We start from the raw sequence: 14,343 nt of genomic DNA, 5'->3' as shown, positions 1-14,343 counted from the left end.
TTCAAAGCATTCACATATCCAGAAGGAGGTTGTATACTGTCCAATACTGTGGTATGGGGGAGGCACCAAGACAATGGACCACTGTCTAACCAGGGCACACATGTATATACTGTATATACATATATATCCTCCTGGACTCTTGGAATCCTCCAATAATGTGATTAGAAGGTAGCGCTAGAAGGTCCCCAATAATTCTGGTTTATGGAATCATTGACAGGCTTCTTATCAGCCTTTCTTTCCAGTTCCAAGATGATTTATGGCCTCATCAAATGAAATTTCATCATATCATAAATCAACCCAGCTGAGGAAACAAAGGCTGATAAGAAGCCTGTCAGAGACCCGCTTCTCCGATGGACTTTACTGATAATAGTACCTGTAAAACACAAATTTAAAGTGTTACTGCCAAATAAAATAAACTTTCGACTAGTTGCTCGATTGAAGATCAGGAGATATATCCGGGTGAACAGCAGTGCATTTCACTAACCGACCTGCTGCAAGATCCAATTGATTTGTTTCATAGACTCTAATGGAGCAAATGAGATTGACAGCCTAGTTGTGAAGAACGCTGCCGTAAGCTTCACCCAGTTATATCTCCTGCCTTAAGCAGGGTTTAGGAATGAAACCCAGTGTGATCTTTAACTTTTGACATCTCTGATCACGTTAACAGTTATTTTATGTGACTTTTTTTGTGGTTTTATGTTACTTTTTATGTGTGTTTTTTTTTTTTTTAACCATAATAAGCACAAGGCAAGGAAAATAAGAATTCTCAATTGTATCCATAGCCTTTAAAGGGGAACTACCAGTAGGTTAGACGAATCTAACCTGCTGATATTTCTCTACTGCACAGGAGATGCCGAGGAGGAAGTTTCCTCCTTTGCGCCGTTCTGGTGCAGTTAGTCTCCACGGTGCGGTGAGACTGTTAGGAGCAATAAAGCACCCGTTAGGAGCACTGCCCGTCTCCATAGTGCCGATCCGCCCTCGGCCAGCCCCCCCCCTTACTAATGATAATGAATGGGGTGGGCCTGCCCAACCTGCTGATAGTTTCCTTTTAGGAAGGATCTTGAATATTGAATATTTGATCATTGCATACTAACACTGGCAACAAACAAGAGGTAACTATGTTCTCGTGAAAATCTTGTGTTACCTACATTTTCTACAGATCATATCAGATCATATCTCGTATAGATATCAGATCATATTTCTACAGAACATATCTATACGAGCTTTCGGCATCAAAACAGGATCAAGATGGTCATCAACATCAATCTTAACTTTCTTCGCTGTCACCAAAAGCATATGTGTAGCAAAAAAAATAGGAGATAGGTGTCCCATAGATCACATATATCATATTTATCATATACTGTGTACGATTTCATGGCTGATGTGATGGTTTGTAGGATCAGGGGTCTACAGCAATGCACCACTATAAGGGATGAAGGCCAATAGAGCCAACTTTCTCTAAGCATGCTTCCATCCATATTTACAGATGATATCTACTATATGCTTTAAATTAACAGTCCTGAAGGGAGATCCACAAGTGTTCCCTCCACAGACCAATAAATCCAATGGTATGTCCATTACCCTTACTAAAATATTTTCCCATATATAAAACATCTGGTTTAAGAGTTGGTTCATCCTGACCTCCGTAACACTAGGTAAATCATCCACAATGCTGCATCCTTCATCCAATGTTCAGGACAAATTACACTTATTATCTTCCTTAAATTATCTTAATGGGAAAATATTGGGGTTTGGGTAAAGGTTGTGTCCATTTTACTTTTTTATAGTTACAGAAAGAACAATACATCACATCCAGAAACATGATATTCTTTAGGTAATAGTTATAATAGATATTCTTTAGTAATATAGTAATAGTCATCATGTACCGTTTCATCCTATGTGAAAGACCATGAAAAAATATGGATTTTGCTACGTGTATTTAGGGGTTAGGATAATTGAACAGAGAGAGAGAGAGAGATTATCGTTTATATATTATCCATATAGTCTATATGTTTATATACTTTTATATTATATTCTAAAAGGAATATCAGTCCCCTAATAAAATCTAATGTAAAGAATAATAAAAGTCTCTTCAAGGATCACTGACTTTTTCTTAGTCCTAAAACTCTTTGGGAACTCCTAATCTGCATAAGGTGGTACATTATACCATGTACATTGGAGAATTGCTAGTTGTAGAATTTCAGGCTATGTTCACACACAATTAAAACAACGTCCGTTGTTTGACACGGCCATTGTTTGACACTGCACTGCTCTTTTACATGTTCCTGTGGCCGATACCGCCATATCGGCCGCAGGAACATTCTTTTATTTCTCTTTGGATTGCAGGCAAATTCGGGTGTCAGAACGGCCATACATTGTGTGCATACAACGGGAACTAGCATTATTTTTTGACAAGAACGGCCATTGCTTTATTCGCCCAAAACAGCTGTTCTTGTCATAAGAAATACATTGCGTGCACATAGCCCCATAATGTATATATCACTCCATCTCTCAATAAAGAATAAATATACAGTATAAAGAATATGTAGTATAAATAATCTAAAGTATAAATAAAATACATGTGTTGTATATATAATAAGAATAAATGTGCAGCATACATAGGCGCACTAAGAATCTAGGAATGTCTTGTACTATGGCTCATCATCTGAAGGATATCTCATGGCACTGTGATCCATGAAGGCAATAGCGTGATTGGGAAAGTCCTTATCATTCCCTGGCTGCACACTTAGAATTCACACTCCAGAATGTAGATTATGAGATTTCAGACAACAATGCTTCTCTGTGAAGTACAGTGGTTTACAGATGTCAGCAATACATGAACACAATCCCCAGAAGGGAAACATCCCGCGCATGGCAGCTATTTCAGTAACTGAACTAATTGCTGTGATGAAGAAGAAACAGCTGCCTGGAGCGAGAAGACAAAGCTGCGGACAAGTGTTTGCAACTGGACGGAGACTATGCAGAGCATGAGAGACACATGAGCTGTACAGTGTAATCCAATGATGGATACAGCACTAGCAGCATAGTGATATTACACCACAGCCAAAGCTATCAGGTTAGATTTTCCTTAGTGGTTCCTATCAGTGGAATGCTCTGCATCACAATCCCTTTTTAAGTATGTTCCCATCTTGTGCTGCTCAGAATCTGGTACTAAATGCCAGTTTCCATGTGATAAAGCCTACAGCTGATAGCAAGACGAAGGCTGATGAGTTCCAGACCGCTCTGACACTGACGGAACTTTAGAAAGTATAAAAGAATGGCAAATATCGCTATAAATACCAGGCCCAATAGCATAAGATAGAGGTCAGCAAACATTTAGGCTATGTTTTCTCACCATGTTTCTGGGAGGTTTTTATGGAGTTTAATTTAATTTTACAACTTCCTGTAGTTCCCACAAATATTTTTAAGACCATAAAGGCCATAAAATTTACTGTCGACATCCTTTTTTTCTTTTTAGCTGTTTACATGCCAAAACATGGCCAAATTTAAACAAATAATTTGAGACATATTTTGGGACATAATGGTCCAAAATATGTCCCAATTGGAAAAAAAAAAAAAAAAAAAAAAAACTTTTGGGCAATCTTTTGCCCATCCAGTAAAATAACTAAATTTTTACTGTTAAGAAGCTTCCCAAAAGCCAAAAAGTAGACTCCTTAGCCAGCAGGAGTCAAATTTTGAGCATTCGGGTTGGGATGAACGCGAAAGTTCGGTAAGTCCGCTCGTCACCACAAAAAGTCTTGAAAATTTCAGACTTTACTTAAAAAATGGATTTATTGAACAGTTTACATAGTGTAAAAGTGGTTATACAGGACTTAGAGAAGCAGAACTGCTTTCTTTTTTTTTTAAAAAAATCTGTTGCTGGGTTGTGTTTGGTATTGCAACTCATCTACACAGAATAGAGTAGAGCTCAGCTGCATTATCACACACAGCACATAGATAGGTGGGGCCACTTTCTTGGAAGAATATGGCATGTTAATATAATCCAGAACCACCCCTTTAAAGGGAAACTATCAGCAGGTAAATTAATCTATTCTGCTGATAGCTCCCTATTGTGCATAGGACACTGAGGATAAAAGGTAAGTCTCTTACCTTCATCCTCGGCACGGCTCCTGTGCAGTTAGTAGATCCTTATGCTAATTGGGTGGTTTAGAGAACTGATCCGCCCCCAGCCAGCCCGCTGGCTCTAAACCGCACAATTAGAATAAGGATCTAACTACTAACAGCACTGGAATGGCTGTGAGGATGAAGGTAAGTTTCTTACCTTCATCCTCAGCACTCAGTGCACAAAAGGGACAAATCAACAGATTAGACAGGTTAGTTTCTCTTTAAGTTGAAAGCCTGATGGATCTAGTTTAAGCTTGTCTATTACTTTGCTAGGAGAGGGACGTAACCTTCTGCTGTCCCAACCTGCAGTAACACTGTGGTACCTGGCAGAGGGCAAAAACTGTATTGTGTAGCTGCTCCCGATAAGTATTAAAAGTCAGTGTAGTATACCATAAAATGGTGTCAGAGCGCCAGATGATTGAAGCTGCGTAACCACAGAGATGTGAGAATGTCCATATTGAACCTTGGCCATGCTCAAAGTTCTACGCTGGGCACATGGACATCAGATCAAGATCACAGCAAATCTGCTGTGGAAGAAGGTAGTCTAGTGTGATGAATCATGTTTCTTTTTGCATCACATCAATGGCTGGAATGGAATGGAACCAGGATACAAGCCTTAAACCTGGGTAGAAGGCATGCTCTGCGCAATATTATGCTGGAAAACCCTGGATCCTGGCATTCATGTGGCTGTTACTTTAAGATGTGTAAAATATCTACAAATTGTACAGACCATGGGGGTAAAGCTCACTGCCACACTGAAAACATTGTTCACAATGGTTTAAAGACCATGGACTCTATGCCTTAATGGGTACACAATATTAGGCAACCCCTATGGTTTTATGTTGCTGTGGTCCTACATAACAGTGTTTCCTGGTATAACAGGTATGGAGCCAGAACGTGGTATATTACATGTTATGAAGCCAGAACATGGTATATTACATGGTATGTAGCCAGCACATGGTATATTACATGGTATGGAGCCAGCACATGGTGAATATATACCATTTTTTTTTTTACTTTAAATAAATTATTTTCTCATAGAAACATTATCACCTTACATTACATTATAATATCTAAACACAACCAAAAACTTTTCTAATCCCCCCTCCCTCCCACCCAGAAGTTATGACCTTTTTCTTAGTTTCAGATACAACCAATCATACATCACCGATTGTGGTATGTCCCCTTGTATGGATAAGGCCCGCAGGGCGCCCACGTAACCCTACCAACTCTTAAAGCTATACCTCCTCCACCCCCACTACAACTATTTACAAAATTACCTTACACACCATTAGGTGAAGGCTCCAACCGCATCCCCACCTCACCAGGAGACTAGAGCAGCACATGATATATTACATGGTATGGAGCCAGCACATGGTATATTACATGGTATGGAGCCAGCACATGGTATATTACTTGGTATGGAGCCAGCACATGGTATATTACTTGGTATGGAGCCAGCACATGGTATATCACATGGAATGGAGCCAGCACAAGGTATATTACATGGTATGGAGCCAGCAGATTGTATATGACATGGTATGGAGCCAGCAGATGGTATATGACATGGTATGGAGTCAGCAGATGGTATATTACTTGGTATGGAGCCAGCACATGGTATATTACTTGGTATGGAGCCAGCACATGGTATATCACATGGAATGGAGCCAGCACAAGGTATATTACATGGTATGGAGCCAGCAGATGGTATATGACATGGTATGGAGCCAGCAGATGGTATATGACATGGTATGGAGCCAGCAGATGGTATCAGCTACATAGAGGAATCTGTAATTCCCTGCCCTCACCCTCCACACCCATGCCCCCAATTAATAACACCAGATTAGAGAATGGCTAGGTGTGCACAGTATTACTTGTTGGAGTGAATAAATAACAACTTACTCTACAGATGAAACATCACTTAAAAGCTTTTACCCTAAAACCCGTGTAATACCTAACCATCATTTCCACTTTGAACTGCAGAAAAAGAGCAAACATGTGACTTTGATCTACTGCCCGAGAGCCATGCCAGCCCCCAGTCACCAAGGTAGGCACAGAAATAACAAGTGCTCCTCCACATAGGGCAGGAAGATCTGCTGTCTGTACAGATAAACAGAGGTTTTGGCAGAAAGTATCAGCGCACATGATGCACATGGCTCCAAGGTCAGCTACAAACCCTTTCTAGTATTATTTCATCGTGTGCCAACATATTATCAGCAAGCCCAGGAGCACCATCAGCTGACTATGGGCAATTTACCATCTGCACCAATATCACAATAATATCACTTGTATTACAACCCACATATAGCAAAAAAATATTAAACTGTTAACACGTATTCAAGGGCATCCTTATCACAGGTAACATACATCTGTACACACTGCATGGTAACAAGGTTTATACAGTGGTGACACTTGGTAGAAGGTGAAGCTGCTTCAACCAGTTTATACTTGCAAAAAGAAGCTTTATGGATTTCATGCGTCACCACTTAAGTAGTTCAATAGAGGACCCAGCATGATTACTTAGACCCAGCATTAGTACTATGAGCAAGTTTAATTATAAGCCGCCACCCTCCTTCCCAATGAATAGAATGTGAGTGGCTGCAACTCACCCATATAGACTATGACTGCCACATGTGGAAATTATTAAATGATCTGAAAAGTATTACTGAATGACAAGTGACTTGTACCCACCTACCACATTGCTTGCTGCTGAGCAATCACCCAAACACAGAGGGGCTGCTCTGTTAAAGGGGTATTCTCATCTCCACAAGTTATCCCCTATCTACACGATAGGGGTTTACAAGTTGGCTGGTGGTGGTCCAACCACTGGGACCACCACCGACCACATGAACAGAAGGAAAGTATAAAGTATAAAAGAAGCGACCGTGTGCATGTGCGGCCGGCGCTCCATTCTTCTCTAAGGCTTCCAAACATTGCTGAGTTTTGGGAGATGGAAATAACCCTTAATCAAAGCGTACCTCTCCCAATTTTTTTTTTTTTTAATGAACAGGGGTTGTGATCGCAAGCAGTTTTGCAATATACTCGCTTTCTTTTTTAAAGTCTTCTTAAAATCAAGGTTATACATCCTGTCAAACTGTGGTCCACGCTCCCTCTGTGACGATATTTGGTATTTTCTCTGATCAAAAAAAAAAAAGAGAGACCAAACACAGAAAGTCAGAAGCCCTTTGAGCACTCACACATGGAAAGACACCTGTTCATCATGCAGGTTGTATATCAACTGAGGACAATTAACTTTTCCTAATTATATTATCAGCTCTGCAGATTACCAGTAGACAATTCTCTTTGTTATGAAATAATTCAGTCAGTATAATGTCACTGTGGCTACAGAGGTTTTGGTGCTGTGTGACAGGAGAGCTGACCATACAATGCAAGCACCTCCAGGATTTTCTGCTACTGAATGTGCAGCAGTTGTACACGTGCACAGTAAATACTTGTCACACTCCATACCTGCTCAGGAATGGCTGTCAATCAATACCAAGGCATGTCTGTGAATGTGCAAAGGACTGGGACTTCCTGTATTTAGTCTCCTTTTTTTAACAGAGAAAAGACCAAATCTGGACCGCAGTTTGACGGGAAGGTTGGAATCACCTTTTGAAGTTTTTGTGCCAAAACCTGGAATACTCCAACAGGAGAGAGAAGTACAAAAGTGTACTGCAAAATTTCTTGGGATCACAACCCCTGTTGATTTAAAAAAATATATATATTTTGCGACAGTGCCTCTAACTTTTTTTTATTTATTCCTATTACTTATATATAGCTGTCATATTCTGCAACTCTGTACCTTCACCACCATCCACATTAGTCCCTGTCCCCAATGGAGCTCACAATTTAAATTTCTTCTAATATCCGAAAGACAAACACATGCTAGGGTCAATTTTCATAGGAAGCCATTTAACCTTTCAGTATATTTTTGGAGTGTGGGAGGAAACTGGAGAACTTGGAGGAAACCTACAGACAAACACAAGGAGAACGTACAAACTCCATGCAGATGTTGTTCTTGGTCAGATGCAAACCAGTGCTACAAGACAACTGCGCTAACCACTAAGCTGCCGTGCTTCCTGAGGAATTCCCCTGAAAGTGTAACTGTTGGAGGTCTCGGTACCTGGACCTCATCTCATCAAATCATGTAGCTAGTCTCTAACACTTGTCAAAGTTTTGTGAACGCCTGAGCGGACAGGTCCTTTGGGATCAGGATGGTGTGCAACCCTAAAGAAACAGAGAGAAGCAAAAGACTGGGAGCATTGGGGAATCAGCTGTGGGAACCAGACTAGAAGAGTATAGTTAGTTATTTCTCTGCCGGCCTCTTAATAAATTTGATGCATCTTTGACTATCTGTGTACCGCAGCTAGATGCTGGAGTAGATTCTACAATAATACACATCAATTTCCTGGCATGAATAAGTAAATAAAGTAAAGTAAAATAAGTAAGTAAGTAAAGTAAAGTAAGTAAAGTAAAGTAAGTAAAGTAAAGTAAAGTAAATAAGTAAATAAGCTAGGCCATGGGAAGCCACACCCCTCCTGTTAAGCCCCACCTTTTATCTCAGTAAAGTAGTGCGGGTGGTCTCTGTCACTTAAACTGCTGACATTTCCAAAAGACATGCCAAACATTTTCATCTGTCGGGTCTGGGTGTTCAGACCCCTACCGCTTATTTTTAGATAAAGCTAGAAGAGGTGCACGGCTAAGCGCTTCACTCCTTAGCTCGCTGTGGTCTTACTGCAGGAGATGGTCTTCATGGACTTACAATGGAAACTGTCTTCTACAGCGAGACAGAAAAAGGCGGGAAGCAGGGGAGTAAAGTGCTCATCAAAGCTTCTCTTGTCTCTAGCTAATCATAAGTGGGGATCTCAGATTTTTTTTAAGTGCTCATTTAAAGTGAATGTACCAGTACATTCACATGGATAGAATGGTGGCGGCGCGGGGAAGTCGTTGACTGGGAATAGGACAGCACCATGTGCAGGAACCGTGGGCTGGTTTCCGCGTATGGTGCCATCCTATTTCCAGGTACCGGCCCAGGCTGAAGCACTGGAGGTAGGCAGGCCGCCCCCAGTTGGAGGTCACCCCCACCCCTCTATGATGTGGCTCCATTGAATGAGCCGCGTCATAGTGCAGCAGGGTTTTCTTCCAACTGGGGGCAGGCCCGCCACCTCCAGTGCTTCACCCCCAGCCATTGCCCGGGAATAGAGCGGCACTGTACGCGGGAACCAGGCTGTGGTATAAATAAAGGACCACTGCACCGGCTTTCCCGCGCTGGCATTATTCTATCCATGTAAAAATCTTAAAGCGAATCCAAATCAACCCAAAAATTTGCAACTTTTTGTACACCAGAATGAAATGGCTTGATAAATCTTTCCTATTGTACAATCTCAATAACTTTATATTATTGCCATTTCTGCAAGTCCAAAATCCATGCATTAACACTAGAGATGAGCGCAACTTGAACATGCTTAAGCCCGATAGATCAGCATTTGGATTACCAGTGGCTGAAGAAGTTGGATGCGGCCCTAGGGAGTCTGGAAAAACATAGATACAGCTTATGGCATGCTCAAGTTGCGCTCATCTCTAACTAACAGTCTTCAGTCGTAAAGCTATTCGCAACGTAGGAGAATTATCATAATGTTACATAACTCTCATACAGAAGAGAGCTAAAGTAAAATGTACAAGAACAAGGACGAAGTATGCCATTCATTAATTTATCAAAAACGTTAAGGTCTGAATCTGCCCCCACCGCCTTTGTGCAACATCAATCCCACATGCAAAGACTGGTCCAGAAGTTTGGATGGACAGCATATGAGCAAGACTAGAGGTCCAGCAAAGGAGTACAATATCCATGATGCACACATGAAAGCGATGTGTGGCTGACACATTTGGATACCTGATATCCCGTTCAGTTGCTGGAGCTCTTGCATTGCTAGCTTGAACACTCAGCATATGAGATTGTATATTGCACCTATTGCAACTTGACAGTCCAGACGTCTCAGACAAGAAAAGATGAACAAATAAAAATATCTATACAAATGAGAACGTCTTCAAATCAGTATAGCTAACCCAACCCAACCCAACCAGTGCCATCCGGCTGGTGCTGCTAGCTTAAAGGAAAATTACCTTTCAATATTGTATGTTCTGCTGATAACTGACTACTGTTACGTCACTTACCTGACCACTCAGAAGAATAAGAGACAGTTGTCTCTGAACCTGTGGAAAAATGAATATACACACAAGGAACCCCAGAATCCTTCTCGGGGAGAGAGTCACATGACACGGGGAGATGTGCTCCCCTTAGAAGGTCCCAGCAGGCATCCTGTAGAACCTTACAAAAGCCCCGACATGGGACTGGTGGTGGCGACGCTAAGGAGGAGGAAGGATTACACCTTGGCACCAGTAGCAAACAGAAAAACCACTCCAGGTAACGGTGACAATGAGATTTAAGAAGCCCCGCCCAATCATGCAAAGCAGCCTGAATTTCCGGCACACTGGTATGATTCAGATAATTTGGTAGCATAAAATTGTCAATTCCCAATTTGCGGCAGAAAGGCAGGTTGACGGGGGTAGGCAAGCAATGAGCATCTGATGGAGTCAATTTGGGTAAATGAAAAGCAGTCTCCGTGTGATTATTTCTAAAAGCTGTAGAGGTAGAAGCTTTAGTGCTGGTTAGTAAATCATGATCAGAAGTATTGGCGTTATGATGTCCCTCTGAATAGACTACATGTGTATTAGGAGCATGAATTTTGTCAGCAGTGGCAGCTATCCCAGAATGTTTATGGAGGCCAATTCTGTCATCAGACTGATGTATATCAGCAGAATTATTATGTAAATTACTTTCTTTAGTGGAATTTATGACATAATGGGATAGGCCACTGGCAAGAGAGCTGCTTATATTCATCGGAACCATAGTGTGCATGCTGGCCGCGTGACCCGTGTGCATTGTCTGCGAGTCCATTGGGGCGGAAGGCAGGGATGATCCTTCTAATTCCGAGCTGAGCAATTTTTGGTCCCCCAATTGGCTGGCTGGGTTGGGTGACGGTGTAGCCCGAGACTCCACTGCCGCATAGACTGGAAAAGAGGAAATACCTGGTGATGTAAGATTCCTTGCACTGATGTTAAAAGTCTGATTACTGGAACTGGAAAGCTGACTGTATGGCTGTCTCTCAGTGATGTTTTCAAGATCAGGTGGACTTAAGATCCCCGTCTCGTTTAGGTGAACAATTGAGTCGGTCACGTTGGTCATCACCAGTTCATTGGATGTAGGATCAGTAGAAGTTGGCAAAACATTTGTAGGTTTTTCTAACCAACCATTCATTATGGTTCGGATATTTTCAGCAACATCTAGGATCTCAGCCCCCACACCAGCAATATTCTCCTTATCCACAATCTGGGCAGTCGAAACTTCAGGCGCAGTGGTGGGATCATCTTTCGATGTAGGTGTTGTAAATTTAACATCAGAACCGCCATTTATCTCTACCTGGAAGATCCTGAATAAGTGATCTTCTGGAGGGTTTCTTGGAGAAGATTCTGGTATTTGCTGCTGGTTTTTCAAGGAGGTTGGTGAGGTCTTTGAGGGGAGCTGGGGCGGTGTAGTCAATGTTCTTTGACTTGGTGTTGCAGCCTCTTGGGTTGAGTTCTTATTGGGCTGGGGTTTGCTTAATTCAGGTGAAGATGCTGTAGCTATTGGCTGTGGCGATGAAGACAAGGCTGTAGTTGTAGAATGGGATGATGGAGATGCTATAGCTGGAGGCTTTAATGATGAAGATGCTATAGCTGGAGGCTGTGATGATGAAGATGCTATAGCTGGAGGCTGTGATGATGAAGATGCTATAGCTGGAGGCTGTGATGATGAAGATGCTATAGCTGGAGGCTGTGATGATGAAGATGCTATAGCTGGAGGCTGTGATGATGAAGATGCTATAGCTGGAGGCTGTGATGATGAAGATGCTATAGCTGGAGGCTGTGATGATGAAGATGCTATAGCTGGTGGCTGTGATGATGAAGATGCTATAGCTGGAGGCTGTGATGATGAAGATGCTATAGCTGGAGGCTGTGATGATGAAGATGCTATAGCTGGAGGCTTTGATGAAGAGAAGGCTGTAGTTGTGAGGTCAGGCAGCAAGGTAGAAGAAAACCCTTGACTTCCATCTGTAGAAAAGGACTTCTGGGTCTCAGCTGTTGCAGGAAGGATTTTTTCTTCAGTTGCTGAGGCATCAGATAGAAGAGCTGCTTCAGATGTAGTCAGGAGTGCAGGACTGGTGGTAGGAATTGTAGTAGGAGTAGTTGTTGGCTTTGCTCCCCAACCAAACCAGTTCAAAAACTGTGCATGAGATGGTGCAGGTGAAGTCACCATCAGGACAGCAACCACAGGCCAGACCTGTGCCAGAGCCATGGCATGTGAGGCTCTGATACCTTTCAGAAACTTTGCCTGTTCACATTGATTTGTCCTCTACAGCTCGCAAACTACACATTACCCTTCAAACAAGCAGCAGAACTAGTAGAGGTGTGGCCACAGACATAGCAAACCAAGCCTCCTTATCAGACGCCAGCCCCCTCACCGAGTGTGGAAAAGCTGAAACAAAACTTAACAATTGACCTCGCTCTTGAGAGAAATTATGGAAAAAAAGTCAACAAAGGGCATATTGTTACTTGCCAAAACCGTAGAGATAGCATGCATGCAAGTGTAAGGAGAATCCCTGGGCTCAGCACAGATAAAGACATGAAAGAGCTATAGGTTCAGCATAACTCTGCAAAGAAATGCTCCATTCAGAAGCAGATAGTGCTCGCTGCTGCAGAGACGGATGATTCCAGCTACACGTGGTTGCAACTAATGTTGCCAAACATACAATGGAGGCTTTTTGGTCTGAGATCCACCGCTGTTTCTATTCTCTTCAGGATTAAAAATAGGATAGATCTTAAGGAAAAGTTAATAGCTAGTGGAGGGTGGTAGTGTGCAGGTCAAAGGTCTCTTCTGCTCGGCTGCTCACAGCATCTCAAGCTGCGCCCTTTGCTATTTCCAGAGGGAAAGAATGAAGAATGCATATTGGCTTTTAATTGCCCAATTCACTAGTCACATGCAAGGGCTAATTTTACAACTTTCCATAAGCAAGTGATTAGAATGCAAAATCACTTGAAATTCAATATAAGGGTACGTTCACACTTACCGGATCCGCAGCAGATTTCATTTAAATAACTGAACACAGCATCAAATCTGCTGCGGATCTGCTGCGGATCCTGTAGGTGTGAACGCACCCTACTGCAACAGACTTTAACTTGGGGCTCACTTGGTATGGCACAAATACAACTCCGGGCAGGGATATTAGGAGTTGTAGTTGTGCAACAGCTGGAGACAAGCCACAAATCACTGTTATACACTGTAATATCTTGTATTAGTTGGCTCCGAACACTTGGCCTCCAACTCCTGTCATTCACAATATCCTTTTACACAGCTGGGTACGAGGTGAGAGATGATCTGAAATTCCCACAGCATTAGATAAGAATCCAGCCAGAGTTCATACAGTGTTCGATTTTATTTTTTTTATTCTTTGTCAAAGTCAGTGTTACCGGCTTCCTCTTTGGTTTTCTAATGAAAGTTTAGGGAAAACTTGCCTACACAAGACTGGAACAAATGTCAGGAATTCCCAGTGTTTGTTCTTGTTTTTAGGGCTTGACTAAAAGCCAATCAAATAAAAAAAAAAAGGTGACTAAAAAGGTTGGCACCTGATAATAGGTGAGGTATGGAGAACTGGAGGGTGGACTTCATATATTTGCATTACAACTAGACATGAGCAAATTTACAGTAGTAATGAAGAAAAGCGCTTCATTATCTTTGAAATCTGCTCTTCAACTGGCTTCCGTTTAACTGACTGCCACTCCACCCTGGGTGCTGAAAAAAGCTGGATCCAGTCCTGGGAAATTGGGATAACTTTCCCAGGCCTGGATACAGCTTTTCCCAGCACCCGGCGGGAGTGGCACAGAGACGCAGTCAGTTAAATGGAAGCAGGCTGATGAGTGGATTTCAGAGATAATAAAGCGCTTTTCTTTGTTATTTCTGTAAATTCGCTAATCTCTTCTAACAACCCAGGATGGTGGGGTTTGTTGAAAAACAGAAAGCCTTAGTAGTAACAGATGTCTTTGTAAAGGGGTTGTATGAAATGGGAAACTATACTTTACTTTTTTTCAGAAAAAGTGCCACTCTTGTTTATGGGTTGTGTG

General features: G+C 42.0%; 2 protein-coding genes across 3 annotated transcripts in view; both read right to left on the bottom strand.

Moving 5' to 3' along the window:
• Positions 1 to 14,343, bottom strand: part of COL18A1 (collagen type XVIII alpha 1 chain) — a 121,554-nt gene that overhangs the window by 42,217 nt on the left and 64,994 nt on the right. The window contains exon 1 of one of the 2 annotated variants that reach the window (XM_069983066.1): positions 11,215 to 12,588. The exons of the other annotated variant lie outside the window; for it this stretch is intronic. Coding sequence (XP_069839167.1) covers positions 11,215 to 12,520 — 1,306 coding nt within the window. The 5' untranslated portion in view covers positions 12,521 to 12,588. Of the gene's footprint in view, positions 1 to 11,214; positions 12,589 to 14,343 lie in introns of those variants that run through there. 2 annotated transcript variants of the gene reach the window in all.
• On the bottom strand, positions 8,294 to 11,202 carry LOC138801022 (uncharacterized). Its single transcript, XM_069983414.1, has 2 exons — positions 10,300 to 11,202; positions 8,294 to 8,352 (listed from the first exon to the last, which is right to left on the bottom strand). The coding sequence occupies exons 1-2, from the start codon at positions 11,081 to 11,083 to the stop codon at positions 8,294 to 8,296; spliced, it is 843 nt and encodes a 280-aa protein (XP_069839515.1). The 5' UTR covers positions 11,084 to 11,202.

This window comes from Dendropsophus ebraccatus, chromosome 9, assembly GCF_027789765.1.
Source record: "Dendropsophus ebraccatus isolate aDenEbr1 chromosome 9, aDenEbr1.pat, whole genome shotgun sequence".
Lineage (NCBI taxonomy): Eukaryota > Metazoa > Chordata > Amphibia > Anura > Hylidae > Dendropsophus > Dendropsophus ebraccatus.
The sequence above is the reverse complement of the archived record's forward strand: the minus strand, read 5'-3'. Positions and strand labels throughout refer to the sequence as shown.